At 45.9% G+C, this 15,104-nt stretch overlaps 1 protein-coding gene across 4 annotated transcripts in view; it reads right to left on the bottom strand.

The window, feature by feature from the left end:
- Positions 1-5,418: 5,418 nt before the first annotated feature.
- Positions 5,419-15,104, bottom strand: part of LOXHD1 (lipoxygenase homology PLAT domains 1) — a 146,430-nt gene continuing 136,744 nt past the window's right edge. For 3 of the 4 annotated variants that reach the window (XM_074932653.1, XM_074932654.1, XM_074932657.1), the window contains 4 exons: positions 11,493-11,663; positions 10,244-10,382; positions 8,670-8,831; positions 5,419-6,114 (listed from right to left, as the gene is read on the bottom strand). In XM_074932653.1, coding sequence (XP_074788754.1) covers positions 5,634-6,114; positions 8,670-8,831; positions 10,244-10,382; positions 11,493-11,663 — 953 coding nt within the window. In that variant the 3' untranslated portion in view covers positions 5,419-5,633. The remainder of the gene's footprint in view (positions 6,115-8,669; positions 8,832-10,243; positions 10,383-11,492; positions 11,664-15,104) is intronic. The other variant, XM_074932655.1, reaches the window with a different exon arrangement.

The following is a 15,104-nucleotide window of genomic DNA, read 5'->3' as shown; positions in this document are numbered from 1 at the left end:
TTTTAATCCACTGTAGAGCTGGGACCTGCACTGGAGCCCTCCTATCCCCAAGGACGGGGCCAACCCCAAGTTGATGTCCCGCTCCTGCAGCAGTGGCCAACATCCCCATCCCCAGCCACAGCCGTGCTGCTCTCACAACACGCTGCCCTGTCCAGAAAGGCTTCTGGATGTCAAGTGCTCGAGCCTCGCAAGAGCGTTAGAGCACTTTTGATAATATTTTAAGTTTTAAGCCATAATAGCTCTTGGTCAGCACAAATGCTTGGCCACGCATGGACAGAAGTGAGGTTCAATGCATGTGCTCAGCCAGTAGCTGTCTGTCCCTCCCACCACAAAAGGCTTTGGATGCAATTCCTTTTTGGGTTAGAAAGGCACAAAATGACTCTACCTTTTTTTTTTTTTTTTTTCTTTCTGTCCCTTCAGGGTGCTGCTCTGCTTTGTTGACTTTGCCTTACCCTGGGTTTAAAACCTGTCTGTGGTTTTTTCCTTGCTGCTCTGTAACACTCCTCCCCTGTAGCCTGGAGCTGCGGTTTCAAGCCGTGCAGCGTTGGGGGGGTCGGTTGTTCACCCCCACAAAGACACTGTAAAAGGGATAAGTAAAACAAGGAGCGAGCGAACAAAAATCCTCTTCTTTAATGACCCAGGCTGGTGAAAGGATCACCACATTTTTGTACTCCTACTGCTGTTCTGTTGTGCTGTGCAACATTTTGCTACATAGACTATTTTATAGAAGAAAGCTAGAAAAATATTTATTATTAATATTAAAGCAATAGTGCATTGAAGAAATAAAAAGACATTAGAAATTGTGTAAATGCTTAGATTCACTTTTGGTGGATTTTTTGTACTTTATTTATAACTAATAAAACAAACTGCATTGCTAACTATAAACACGTGACACACAGAAGTCACCTAGCAGGGTGATCGCTTGGTCTTTATTTACATCTCATTTCTTGTATCTTTGGGTCAGAGTCAATTCTTCTTTCACTTCGTATGCCTTTGGATTTTGATGTGCAAAAGAGACACTGCTGGGATACAAAATACTCTCCCAGCTGGTTTGCAGGGACTGTGGGTGCTTGAGCTTCACAGCAGAGGCGGGGTGAGGATTCCATACCAGGAACACCACTGTGCCTAATGTCCTGTGGCACCAGTTTTGTGAGTAGGTACCAAAATCACTTTCTAGAAGCAGGCTGAAAATTGCCTGTTAAAGGGAAATTTCTCCTCCAAACACAACCCATGGTGCCTGTGGGATATCTCTAGCAAGTACTGCAGAGGTACCAACAAGTCCTCCATCCTCCTGGTGGAGAAGCATCCTCCTCCCTGTGGGTCTCTGGTTTAATAACTAAGGAAAGAGAAACTTACTGGCAGAAAAAAAAAAAAAAATCCTCAAAACCCCCCAGATATATTTGAGTGTATTTGCAGTCCTTTTGTTACCCGCAGAAGAATCTAATGGGCCATACACCCAACTTTACATCCTGCACAACTCATGTCACAGGTCCTCTTGCAGTTTTATTTTTTCCCCACAATGAATGGTGCCAGTCTCTGCTCCTGCCCACTCCCGATTCAGCTGCTCCTCCTCATGCATTTCATGCAGAACGGCTGAGACCAATCCCCAGCTTTGACTATGTGATTAGACTAAATAAGCCTTGGAGACAGGCGGCTGCTGATCATAGAGATTTGGTTCCTGCAGCCAAAGGGAATTGCCAGCCCCTCCAGCATCCAGCAAAGGGTGCGTAAGAGACTCACCCTATTCAGGGAATACAAAGCTCCCATTATAGGAAGCTTTTACAAATTCAGAATACAGGTTAAAAATGACCTGCTGGTCCAGCTGGGGAAAATCTCAGTTGTTCACTGAGATCTTGCCGATGTCCTTCGAAAGGATAACGGTGCTGAGAGAGGAGATGACAATCGGTTTTCCTTCAAAGCTGCTGCAGCAAGCACGCCGCTGCAAAACGATAACAGCCCTGCCGAGCGTGGCGAGCAGTAACTGGTGGCTGCACTGGGGAGGGAGAGGCGTTGTGCCCATTAAGGTGTAGCAGCAAAGAACAAGATGAAATGTCTTTATTCACTGTGAGCATTTGCTCTCGCAGCAGCTGCCCAGGGTCAGGAAGCTTGGCCCTTATTTGTGCTTTGTAGTATCTAACTCCTCAGCTCTCCCACAGGTTGCAGCTCAGAGCTGTACAACCCCATCAGTAAATACAATTTTTGTTGGTTGTTTTTTTAAATGGAGCTCTTTTCTATGTCAAAATGGACCTCTACACATCCTGATGGGGTAGGGGAGATTATAAAATGGGTGTCACAGCCCTCAGTTATTCTGCCTTTGTGCACATAAGATTGGTGTAGGTATATGATGCTCTCAAAAATGTTTCACAACAGTTACACTAAGGTTTTCAAATAATTCTCTGTGTCCTGCAGCAAGAGACAGCTGGTCTCTCTTAGCATCCAACACCGCAAAGGACTCCTTGTTTATATCGGTTTTCACTGCCAGCACCCAAGTGCTTTTGTAAACACAGCATTTTATTGGGCTTCCAAAATGTTGGGACCCACAGAGATGGTGGGATAACCTGGTTTTGCAGACTCCCACTGAGTACCACCATCCTTGTCCGTTGCTCTTGTTTTTCTTCTACATTCCTGGTTTTTTGGATGAAGGCATATGCATTAAAACCACACCAATTAAAAAATAAGCAGAAAAAAAAAAAAAAAGGTGGTGGGTGGAGCAGGAGCAACATACAGCTTTGGGATGCTCTGTCCCAGCAGACAGAGATTGCCTGAGCCCTGCAAAAGGCACAACACTAGGACAGTTTTGGCTTTTCTCCTTCCCAGTTCTCCCCTTCGCCAAGAACGTGTTCGTTTTAGCAGCTTAATGCAAATCCAGCCCTTGGAAAAACTCCACTCTTGCCTTAATACTTCTGTAGCATTGGTTGTTGTAGCAACAGAATGACTCCCGAGAGCGAGGGTGGAGCTGAGTTTTGCACAAACAAGGGGCCTTTTTGAAGTCTTTAGAAGAGAAAAGCAGAGTTTTTTTCATCCTTTGTACAGCTTGCCTTCCTGGGGGGCAGTGAGGTTGCTGACCCTGTATCAGCAACCGGTCTTTTTCAGAGCAGCGTTGCCTGGAGGTCAGCAGAGCTTTTGCTTTGAGTGTGTCCATCCAGGGATGACAGGTAGTTTTGCTAGCAACCCAGGTATCTGCAACCCCATTTCTCAGCTATGCAGTGATTTGATGCCCCCAAAGATGTTCATTCCTGCTTCAACAAGACCTCAATCCGTGGCTGTAGCTACTTGCTATATGAGATTATTTCCAGATGTGAGCACATCTCATAGGCAAGATAAGGATTTCTCTTTCCTCCTTGCCCCATGGAGGGATGGTGTGTGGTCCAGGAGCCGCCTCACTGCTCCCAAGGGCTGGAAGCATGGAGCAGTACAGGTCCCACATGTGTCACAGTGAATTTGCTCAGGGGCTGGCAGGGGTTAAACTGCTGCATTGCAGTGATGCGGTAAAACCAGCATCTCTGACATCTCTGCTGACTGGAGCCAACTGGAAATGCTGGGACTACAAGCATTTTAATGGGAAAGGCTTCTACTTCACTGCAGCACACTAAAAATGTCCCTAAAAATGGGACAAATCTATTATAGGGAGGGTTTTTTCATAGCGCTGGTAGACCGGGGTGGGAGGCAAAGCAGAGACATCAAAATCCTGACCCTTATTTTATTTCAGAACACCCACTGGGGAACCACTGCTTTGCAATGACACTGCACAAGTGCAGCAAAAGCAAATGCTCCAGTCTTTGCTCGTTGAGACCTCCTGCCCACCCAGGGAGCCCAAGCCCTATCCCATCAGGGTCCCAGGAATGCAATGCACCTGCTGACCTCAGCACCCACCTTCAGGCCTCCTGAGGTCTGATCTGCCCCTCCTGCGATCTCCCAGTCCCGGGCTTGGTCCTTGCTCAGAGCTTAGTAGCACGAGTCTGTGGTGAGGAGGGAGAATACAGCCAGTAACAGCTGCTATTATTATTCCCATCAGTGAGCAGTTGATCATTGATGAGGTTGATTACTGGGCTCATTTAAGCAACTTGCTCTGCTCCAAAACCATCACTTACCATAACGCTTTCTAAAACGAATTAGTCTGAGCTATTATTTGCGAGCTGCCACAGACAGCCCTGAATAAGCTCACGTTCTCTTTGGTGGTGCCTGCTGCAGAAAATAAAGATGTAATACTTCCCTGGCGGGTCTCTGGTGGGATGCAGCAGCTTTCAGATATCCAGGAGCAATTGGCAGCACCTGCAATACACCCCTAACTCCTGTCTGAGCATCGGTAACCTTTGCTGGGGCCTCCTTTGCCCATGACCAGACGGGATTCGGCAGTGGGACCATCCTGCCTTGTGGCCAGGCACATCCAGGTCATGTCCCAGTGGAAACATCATCCCCAACCCAGGGAATGATGGGGTGGGTGGGCTCAGCGGGTTTAACTCACTCTTTGACCGTTTGATCCCCATTCCCACAAAATGCTTGTTTAAAACCAGCTTCTGGGAGGGGGAACAACCTCTCCTAGGGCACGGGTGGGCCAGGAGGAAGGTCTTCTCATGGCAGCTCAGCCAGTCCCCTTTCTCCTCTGAAGGAGGATGTGTCCTGCTGCTTTGCTCCCTGGGAAGGGAGACAGGGCTCCAGAAGCAATGTTTTATAAACAGCTTTTCTTGCTGTTTGGTACCTGTAGAGATGTGGGTAGTGGGAAGAGCTCATCTACAGGAGCACTGGACCTTACTGCAGCTGGGAAATCCTTCTTCCACCACAGAAAAAAATCAAACCAGCAGTTCTTATTAAAAGAAAAAAATTAAAATAAACAGCAGCTGCTCTGAAACTGAGTTGGTATGCAGGCCATATAGGGTAAGATTGTCTTGAGGCAGCTTTGAATGCAGTTAGCACAGCTTCCTTGCAGTGGAATTGATTATCTGGTAGGTCTTTTGCTCTGGCTGCTGTAACTGTAGACCTCAGCTCTGGGCAGACCTGGACAAATTCAGCCCTAGACCTGAGTCTGGCTTGAGGCAGGAAAGCCCACGGGTAGGACACACCACCCAGATCCCACCCCTTGAGACGTGGCTGGGTGGATAATGGGTCCTTTCCCACCTCCCTGCAGAAAGCCCTGCTGTGCCCATCACTTTTGGTGTGGGGCCTTCTGGAGGTGTGTGTACAGACAGTGTTCACAGCTGTCAGAACTGGGAAAAACTGGGGTTTCTAAGCTAAGTTTTCATAAATATATTAGCTTAATTCTCTCCTCTTTACTCATCTAAAAGGGGAGCCCATCAGTTGGTGGAGGCCAGTGGGCTTTCCCAGCCCTGGCAGAACAAAGCGCTGAAAATAGAAGATAGCATCTGAGCTGCTAAAGGATAGTTTATGTCTCTGCTAGTTGTGGCTTTTCGTCACAAATAAGCAAGAAATGTGTTTATTTCATTCATAATTTTAAACGCACTTTAAAAAAAGCATTATTACTTTTACAAAATGTAGACTCAAGATGCACATCTTGCTACTAAAAATCTCTCAATACAAAAGGCAGTGTTTTAAAAAGTAAAATGCAATATAAAATGGTATCATGAGAAAAATGCACATGAAGAAAGGACCGAAACCCTTCTGCAGCCCTACCCTCTTCAGTACCTAGGAAAAAGCTCCCTCCAGATTAACCCATCACCCCGGTTTTCGTCCAGCCACTTCCCACAGGGAAATATGGTGGTAACGCCGGTCGCCGAGTTGGTGATCTCCACCCGCTCCACCAGCCAGCCCGGCGCCAGACCACTGTTGTCATGCTCAATCCGGACTTTTTTTAGCTCTCCCATGTCCAGTGTTTCCAGGTAAAACCTGTTGGTTTTGCCCCGCTCAAAGAGGTTCCTGAACTTCTGCTTCAGCGCCCGCTTTCCAGAGTCCCCATTCAACCCAAAGATGGTGATGAACACGTTGGCGTCAGTCCCTGCACCCTTTTCAAAGCCTGTGACCACGATGGTCTCATATTTGACTGGCACCAAGCTCCGGGCTTTGCTGGCAAAGCTCTCGGTGACCTTGGCACACTCGAAGACTTTGTAGTCCCGCCTCTTGTAACGCAGAGGGATTTTCACATTGCACCTGAAAAAGTATCTGCCGAAGGAAAATGAGCAGCATGTTAATGGTATAGATGGCCACTTTACTGGGCAAATGCTATGGACAGAGCATGCTACTAAATTGCCCAATATTAATGCTGTTTCAGTACTTTTCCCTGGATGCGCGAGCACTGGAGTTTCTCACTGGAAAAGCAGCCGTGATGGAACATTGCAACTGCAACTGGAAAACCCAGCATCTCCCAAGACAGCCACAGACAGCCTGAACATGGGAGGGTTGGTGCGGGGCACTTGCCATCTCTTTTGCCTGTACGACAGCACGTCCACTTACAGCCCCACTGAGGCAGGACGAGCAATAAGCCCTGCAGAGAAGGCAGCCCCGGTGTGAGAGCAGGGAGATCAGCAATTACCCTCACTGATGGTGTGGTTAAGGTTGGGCTAGGAACTAGGAAAAAGAGAATGGGAAAGATGGGAGGAGAAGGTTTAAATCCCCTCCCACCACTTTTCCTCATCTAGATCACCCAACCCATCCTCAGCAGGCAAAAGAAAAGCATGGAGCGTGGAGATGATGGGTGCCAGATGCCGAAAGCCCTTGGCTCTGCAGTGCTGCCTCTGGTGATGTGCAGGGAGCACACAGCACATCCATAAATTACTGCGCACCTGGCACCCGGCCAGGGGCTGGAGCACTCTGCTTTTAATGATGTGTTTCGTTTCCAGTGATGCAGATCACTGCCAAATGAGTTTTTCCTCCCCCCCCAGCCTTCCCCACCCCGCCTTCACCAAACTGCAGCAGGTCCTCCTGGAGGGAGTGTAGCTGGATTGCAGTGCGTGTGCGTAAAATAAACAGCCGGAGGAAGGGTCACTGGGATTCCAGCTCTTCCAACACTTAAGCACTTCCAACCCTTTTGATGTTTTCCTCAGCCAAAGTTAAAGCAGTCTTTTCTCTGGAAAGAAGCTTTGTAAACGAGAAGTTCTGGTGGGAGCAAAATCTGAGGCTCAGGAACAGAAAGACTGCATGGGAGTGGGGTGGAGGGCTTGCCTGGTGCTGCAGTTATATTTCTTGGGCTACGTAATATCGCAAGGTCTGGAGTTATAGTGCAGCATGCCAGTCTTCAAGAGGGGCAAGAAGAAAAAAGATGACCCTTCTACCCCGATATCTGCAAGAAAAAGCTTTTAAATACAGCCCTTCCACATACTAAGATCTACTACTAAAAGGCAAAAATCCCAGTTAAATTCAAAACTATTGCTGCAGCAATCTCATAACTCTTCACATTTGGTCTTTGGCTTGACTGGGTGGGGCTTTTTTGATGTTTAGGATTGGGAATACCTGGAGAGCTTGCTTTCATGGTGCAATCTCCTCCAGTTGATCATTTGCAGAGCACACCGCTGTGAAGTGCTGTGTCTGCAGAGCTGGAGACCTGCTTCAGTGCAATGACAGGCTGCAGGCTTTACCTGTATCTCCTGACTGCCTTCCTTAATTTCAAACAACTTTAAAAAAATTGGGGCTTTATGAGAAGATCTCTGGCCCCTTCAAAACACACTGTTTCAGCACTTTCAGCACTCTCCCAACGAGTTCAGTGCACAGATTTGATTGCACAGCTGGACATTAAGGGTTCCAGGTTTTTCCCCACCAGGAGAAAAGAACATGTTTTAGTATGCAATTGACTGAGTTTTCATTCAGCAAACATTATTGTGGCTCTTCTGCTGGCTGATTAATTTGCTAAGAGAGACTCTTAGCTTCTAAAAAAAAACCACTTCAAGGATTTTTTCTTAAACACTCAGTTGTCTCAGTTGGTACAAACCCCATGTAGTTAAATTTTAACAGCAATGGAAATATCATGGAGAAGAAAATAAATCCACAATTAACATTGTGGATATTTCCTTTGAAGAGCAGTTTATTCTGCAAATGGACAATCTTCTCTGGTTCCTGCGTAGTCCCTGTGCTATCTGCTCCCTGAGTTCTGAATGTCACTCCTTCCAAAGACAAGGCTCAGACCAAAGCATGTAGCACCTGAAGAGTGCTCAGGACTCTTCAGACACGTTCATTTTTCAGCTATGGCAGATTTCAGTCCTATTCAAATCAGAGTAGCTGAGCTGCATGACTGCAACCTTTCCAGTGGGCCTTTTGGACCATACCAGAAGGATCTGGCATCCAAACTGGTCTGAACTGGAGGTTCAGGTTTTGTCTTACTCTCAACATTTTTCTAGGAGCTCTTTTGCAAGACTTACCTAAAGGCCAGTCTGTGCAGAGCATCCTACAAACCCCTTAAATTTCAATCAAAGTATTCTCCACAAGCTGACACATTAATTTGTGCTCATAGCTGAGAGATTCACCCAAGCCAGCTTGTTTATAAACTTATCTGCACACGCAAACGCCTGCGCTGACAACTCCGAAATTGCACAGGCAAGTCAGGCAGGGATGTTCTGTACCTGACACACCAAACAGCTTGTCCCCAGCTTTCAGAAAGGGATTAAGGTTTGGGAAGACTTTCTGCTGTTGCTTAAGTCTGAAATTCTGCAGGAGGATGCACGCAGAGCTGCTCAGCTTCCCCGTGCCCTCCGGGGGTGGATCCTTGCAGATGAGAAGTCACTTACTTGTTGCAAAGCTCCATCTCCGTTATGATAATCTCTTGGACATGCCAGAAGACATCAGCTTTTGCAGATGACTTCTTCCCATCCTTTGGGCAGTGACCGACACAGATGGCTGCAATATCACCGACATTCTTTGAAGAAAACTGAAATGTGTCTGTTGCTCCCCTAGAGGATACAGGGAGCAGTTTCAGTTAGTATCCTGAAGGATGACAGCAACTTGTCTCATATGGACATTAAGTAATTTGCACGTGGGTATGGAAGACAGATGATAAGCCTTCATTTAAAGTCATTTGGTTTAACCTACAATCATTCAACACAAAGTGTAATTTCCATATTTAAATTCTCAGATTAGGGGTGACACTTAAATTGTTGCCACTAGGACTTTCCAGGATAAACTTGAGCAGTTCCACATACAAAATCAATTTGCCTCATTATAGATAAAGCTAAAGAATGACTAATTTTCCCTCCAGCACTTATTCATTCATCCTTGACAGATACTGTATCTGTTACACATCTACCCACCATAGCTGTTTTAAATTTGCTAGTTCAGCCATCCTTCCTGAAGCTCAGTTTGAAAGTAGTTTAGAGAAACAATTGGTCTCTGTCAGACCCTTGGCTGGCTCCCTGTCATGTCCCTGCCGGGTTTATCTCCTTGGACTGGTCTGTATTCCAACCTGCCTCCAAGGATGGACTGTGACTAATGCTTTGGAGAGTGGTGTCTTTAACTCCAGTGTAGACAGCATCAGCTTAAGGTGGGAAGGAAGCTCCTCCTGATCTTTCATGTTCCACATGAAATCTCAGACATTCATACTAGACTCCACATCAGCTGTAATTTCACCTTCCTTTACAGAGCTGCAAGAAAAACCTTTCCTCCCTGCAAGGCAACAAAACATCAGCAGTGTCCATGATTTTGAAGAGGTTCCCATCTCCTAAGGGAGTGCTATGTCCTTAGACAAAGCAGAAAACCCATCTCACATCTGGAGCACTTTGGTCCCACATGGGAGAAGGAATCTGCCCCACGTTACATAGACGTGCCTCTAGCTCGTCTGCACATGAGGCTGATATTCATCTTTCCTCACGCAGTGATCTTTCAGCCTTACCCCCCAGATTCATCTGGAAAGTCAGATCTGAGCAACTGTGACAACATTTAGCCTCCAATTATTTTTGCTTTCTCTCTGATTCCCACTGCCAGTGAGATGCTGTAAAAGGAACTAAAACCACCTCCAGCTTCCTTCTGCTCCTCCCAGCTCAAAAATACACAGCCTCCCCCGGGGCTTGCCAGAAGCTCATTTGTATGTACTAATACAAAAGGACACACATACACATGCATCATCTACATTTCCTTTTACCAAACGCCTTTTTTCTTATAATTTTTAAACTTGCTCTGTGTCTGCCCATCAGAAACCAATTTCCCGTCTTCCTCCTCCAGGTGAGACGTCATTAGGCCTTTTGGAAGGGGGATAAGAAACAGCACAGCACAAACACAGCTCTGTAAGCCACCCTGGAGAAGAGGTGGCATTTGTGGAAGACACACAGCTGGTGGGGAGTTCCTCTAGCCCACCATCCTGTCCCACTACCTTTCAAATCTCCTTTTCTTGGAAGAGTTTTCCATAAGGAATTCTTTCGAGCGGCCCATTTTTCCTTCTAAGATGATCCAGATGTTTTCCTTTGTTTCTGCATCCTCTCTGTCGCTTGTTACTGTGGCAATCTCATAGGCTTTAAAGCATAATTAACACACACGTTAAACAGAAAAGGAAGAGCAGATGGCCAGAAAGGTCTCTTCATTTGGCTGTCACTTTGCTTAAAAACTCTCTTCCTAATCTTTATCACAGCAGACAAGAAAGCATTTGCGAAATAAGGATGGAGCCACACCGAAATCTGTAGGACTTTTGACTTCTGCGTGCTTTGGAGTTCATGCAGGGATAAAGTACATGAAAAAATGAGTACTGCTCAATCAGCTGGCAAGAGTGGATGAAGCTGCTCTTGAACAAGCTGTGTGCAGCTCCCTGCTGTGCTAAGCACTCCCTTTTTAACACAGCCCAGATCCTACAGTTTTTGTGCCACCGTTCCTAACAGGACAATGAGGATATCTATGTACCCAACAGGATGTGCTTTTGTGGTATGTAAGTACCCAAAATGGCAATCACAAGGCTGATTTTTTTTTTTTTTTTTTTTTTTTTAGGGGCAGAATGAAATCACACTGAAGTAATGTGATTATCTCTCCAGGACTCTCCTGAAGAAGAACACTGTGGTGCAGGACTTCTTGAGATGCACTGTGCATATCATCAGTGTGGTTAAATAACTTGCTTGCTCACTTGCTCACCACATTAGAAACCAGTGTAATTGCCTTTGACTCAGTAGAATTACCCAGAGCAGACCCAGGGCTATGGGGTGTTAAGCTCAGCTGTCATGTTCAGCTGTGGCGTTTGAGCTAGTAGCCCAGAACTTGTTAAGGAGGAAGCTGGAGCAGTGTTACTGAGAAGGCTTTAAGGTTTGAATTTATTTTCCACCTCAAAGACTCAAGCCCATTATTTCTAACGAAACCATAATCTGTGTTCTCATGGCTTACTTCTGGACTGAACCGCTGCAGATGAGGCTCTCTTAGGTTTCAACCCAGATAAGATCCTTTTCTTCCTCCTAAATCCCGATTTGTTTCTTTAGTATCACAACATTGCACTTTTCAACTAAAGAGTTCCTTAAATAATCCAACCCTTAAAGCCTGCAAGTACAAACACCTATTGCATAGGAATGCTTAGTGGAGCATCTTGCAGGAGATGTTGTCCTATAGCCTCTGAGATCCCTCAACAAAGTAAACTCTAAACTTACTGGTCCGTTCTTTCAGTTCCAGGATGTCATTATTGGCACAAGCCAGTTCCCTTATGAGCTGCCCATCGTCTTCACCTTTAGCCAACCAGCGATCACACTGGAAGCGAAATGTCTTGTCCATGGCGGAGTCTATCACATCAATATACTCCAAGTGCCAACCTGGTGCGATTCCTAGTAAAACAACAAAATAAGAGATGTTTGGATATTTTCACACAGGTTGGGTAAGGAGATGAGATACCTCTCCTTGGTAGCACCCTGCTTCAGATAATGTCATCAGTGAACATGATGTTGTTCTGATAGCAAAAGCAATGTCGACTTGCTCAAGACTGCAATCTGACCCCCCTTCTAGAGTCAGGCCATGTTTTTGAGGGAGTTGCTGGCTTTTGATCAGACATAAGCATGTTGGACTGTGGTCCTGGATAAGCTAGATTTCAAGCTCTCTGGTAAAGGGACCATCGCTTGTCCTTGCCCAGCACTTTGCACGAGTTGAGGCTTCTGCAATACCAGTAGCAGCAGCAGTGAGCAGGGAGAGCAGGAGACGCCTTGTCCCCTGTCAACATACCAACACAGGAACCATCCCAGGAAGACCTGCTGTGACTTAAGGACCACAAACTGTTACAAAGCCCCAGGGAAATCAAAGCCCTTAGACCTATTTGCCAGAGCCAGAATCATGAAATCTCCCAGAAATCGGAGAGTTTGGAGGCAAAAGTTAATGGAGCAGCTTCTATTGCAGAAACTGCTGCTGATTCTTCCTTCCATTTTAAGTTCAACATGAAGCCTTAAAGCCAAAAGAAAGATATGAATTCACATCCTACTTAACCCCCACCCCTCCACCACACATGTCTGTAGCTATTAAAAAAGACATAGCAGTCTGTGCATGGTTTGTGGTGGTCCCTTCATGTTGTGGGAGTGCTAGCTGGTCCCAAGCTGTAGGGTTTAGTGTCATTCTCTGCGGCCTGTATTACCCCCAACTCCTTTATATTTGAATCTGAATGTCAGAAGGTAAGTTACAGCTTGCTCTTTTGGCCCTGCGAGCTAGAAAATGTGAGGAAATTACCCATGCTATCCTGACTTTGCCAAGCAACTGGGGTGAATTCACTAATGCTAGCTAGGATAGACTAAAGTGATGGCTGCTCCAGCAAGGAACCACCGAATCACCTAACTTTTGCCTTGGGGCTTTAGATCCCTTTTAGATTTCTGCTTGGGTTTTTTTGGTTTGTTTTTTTGTTGTTTTTTTTTTTCCCCAGTGGAAAAGCAACTTGAAAATGAAGAAAAGGGCATTTGGGAACATTTTCCTGATTTCTTTGTTGAAATAGAAAACCTTGTTGAGCCTGGGGGGATGGAAGGTTCTGACAGTTCTATTTAGAAGTCCTGTTATTAGTCAAAGAAAGGTTATGTTCATGATAGAGATCTCTGCTGACTTACTATTTACATCCCAGAGACATTAAACAGCTCTTGCTCTTCCAAGAACTCACTGCCATGTGCCTATTTCTTTAGTTTGCAAATATGAATCCTCTTTAGCCCTGAAAATGATGGCAGCTTTTTGAGTTATGTCAACAAACCACCCTGCTACTGTGGGGTGCAAACCCTCTGCACCATGTGTTGGCAGTTCTCTACCAGCCTCACAGCCATTCCTGTTTTGTACTTTGGTTTCCTGAACCTTCTTCCAGCTAGGAAATGACCCACTACAAAGCACAGACCTCACCCAAAGACACCACTTGCCCCTTAAATTCCGGGTGCACAGAACTGCAGAATCGTTGTGGTTGGAAGGCAGCTCTGGAGAACATCTATTCCAAACCCCTGCTTAGAGCAAGCTCAGCTAAAGCAGGTTACACAGATGGGCTGTGTCCAGACAGTTTTCTAATATCTCCAAGGATGGAGACTCCACAACCTCTTTGGGCAACCTGTGGCAGTGTTTGATTACCCATGCAGAAGGAAAAAAAGCTTTTTTTCTTACGTTTAAATGGAATTTCCTGCATTTCAATTTGTGCCCATTGTCTCTTGTCCTGTCACCGAGATCTGGAGAGAAATCTGGCTACATCTTTACTCCACCCATCAGGTGCTTGTATACATTGATAAAATCCCCCTGAGTCTTTTCTTGTCCAAGCTGAACAGTCCCAGCTCTCTCAGCCTCTCATACAACAGGCGCTCCAATTCCTTAAGCATCTTTCTGGCCCTTCACTGGACTTTCTCCAGTATGTCCTTGTCTCTCGTGAACTGGGAGGACAGTGCCATGTGCCAATCACAAGCCCTGTGCAAATACCACGCAGCAGCACCCAGGCAGGGGACTTGGATGCACCACCCAAACATGCAAGACCTTCTCCAGGCTCCAGCAGCAGGACAAAGGCACTAAGCAGGGTTTTGGGGGTGGACTGGCATGCGGTACCATCCAAGATTCTCACCCATTTACTGCCTCCTAGACAGCTCTTATCAAATTCCCCAGGGCTCCCACCACACTCTAACTGGAACAAATTGCTCTTTGGGGCTGTTTGGAAATTTATTCTAAACACGTTGGCAGTATCAGCTGTTAATCTTTTTGTCAGGCTCATTTACATTTAAGTTCAATGAACATCTCTGCAGCATATTCAGGAGGCTGCTCTGCTTCCATCAAAACTTTAGTTAAAACAGTACAGGATGAAAGAAAGAAAACATCCCATCCTTCTCCAGCAAGAGAGATCAATGACTGCAGACTGGGATAGAAAAATTGGTGATCTTAGTCCTGTTGACAGCAGTGAACAGCATGACTGGGACAGGATTGGTGCTAAGCAGCAGTATCAGAAAAGAGACTGTATCAGAAGCACATACTCTCCTGCCTCTTCTCCAGCCTAGTCCCAGCAGCAGCTCACCAGGGGAGCTGTGACAAAACCTTTTATCACAGGGAGAGATGGGCCAGAGCTAACTTTCCAGCACATGTTGGAGTTGTGAGCAAAGCAAGCACAAAGCTCGGCTTTTCCTGATGTTCCCTGCAAAAGATGCATTTATTAGCTCTGGACTATTTAAAGAGCAAGGTCTGGGCTTGAAAAGCAAATTCCAACAGGGTGTCCCTTAGAGCACAAGGGTACCTCAAATCAAGGAGCTGGATGGTCACTCTTAAAAAAAAGGTGCTACTGTCCCAAAGCACCCTCTTGTCTGCTTTAAAGAAGAAATCTTTCTCTTCCCCTCACTAGAACTGGTCTTTCCTTCTTCCTGTTTTCCTTCCTGATGGTTAGCAACATAAATAAGATTAGGAGATCTGGAAGATGTACCAATACCCTATACATTTTTTAATTTCTGAAGAGAAATAATTCACCGCAGGTGAATGCTGTACTAGCTACATCCAGAGCAGCACATCATCCCACCCTGTCCACATTCTCTGGTGCCAGGAGTGGTATCACATCAAGGGTTTCACTGCCACAGCATTGAACCACATTTGAAAGCTGATACGGAAATAGAAGGATTGATTCAGGGCTAAAGAAAACAATTCTGTTTTACCAGACAAGGTATTGTTTTTCTCTTGTTTCACGCTGGGAAAAGTTACATTTAATTTCTTTGCACATTGATTTGGAAAAAAATGCAAAGTCTAGTAATGCATAGAGTCTAAGTGTGAGACTTTCCCTCCACTGAGCTGGCTCA

The sequence above is a fragment of the Athene noctua genome, chromosome Z (assembly GCF_965140245.1).
Source record: "Athene noctua chromosome Z, bAthNoc1.hap1.1, whole genome shotgun sequence".
Lineage (NCBI taxonomy): Eukaryota > Metazoa > Chordata > Aves > Strigiformes > Strigidae > Athene > Athene noctua.
This window is presented reverse-complemented; position numbering and strand designations above follow the sequence as displayed.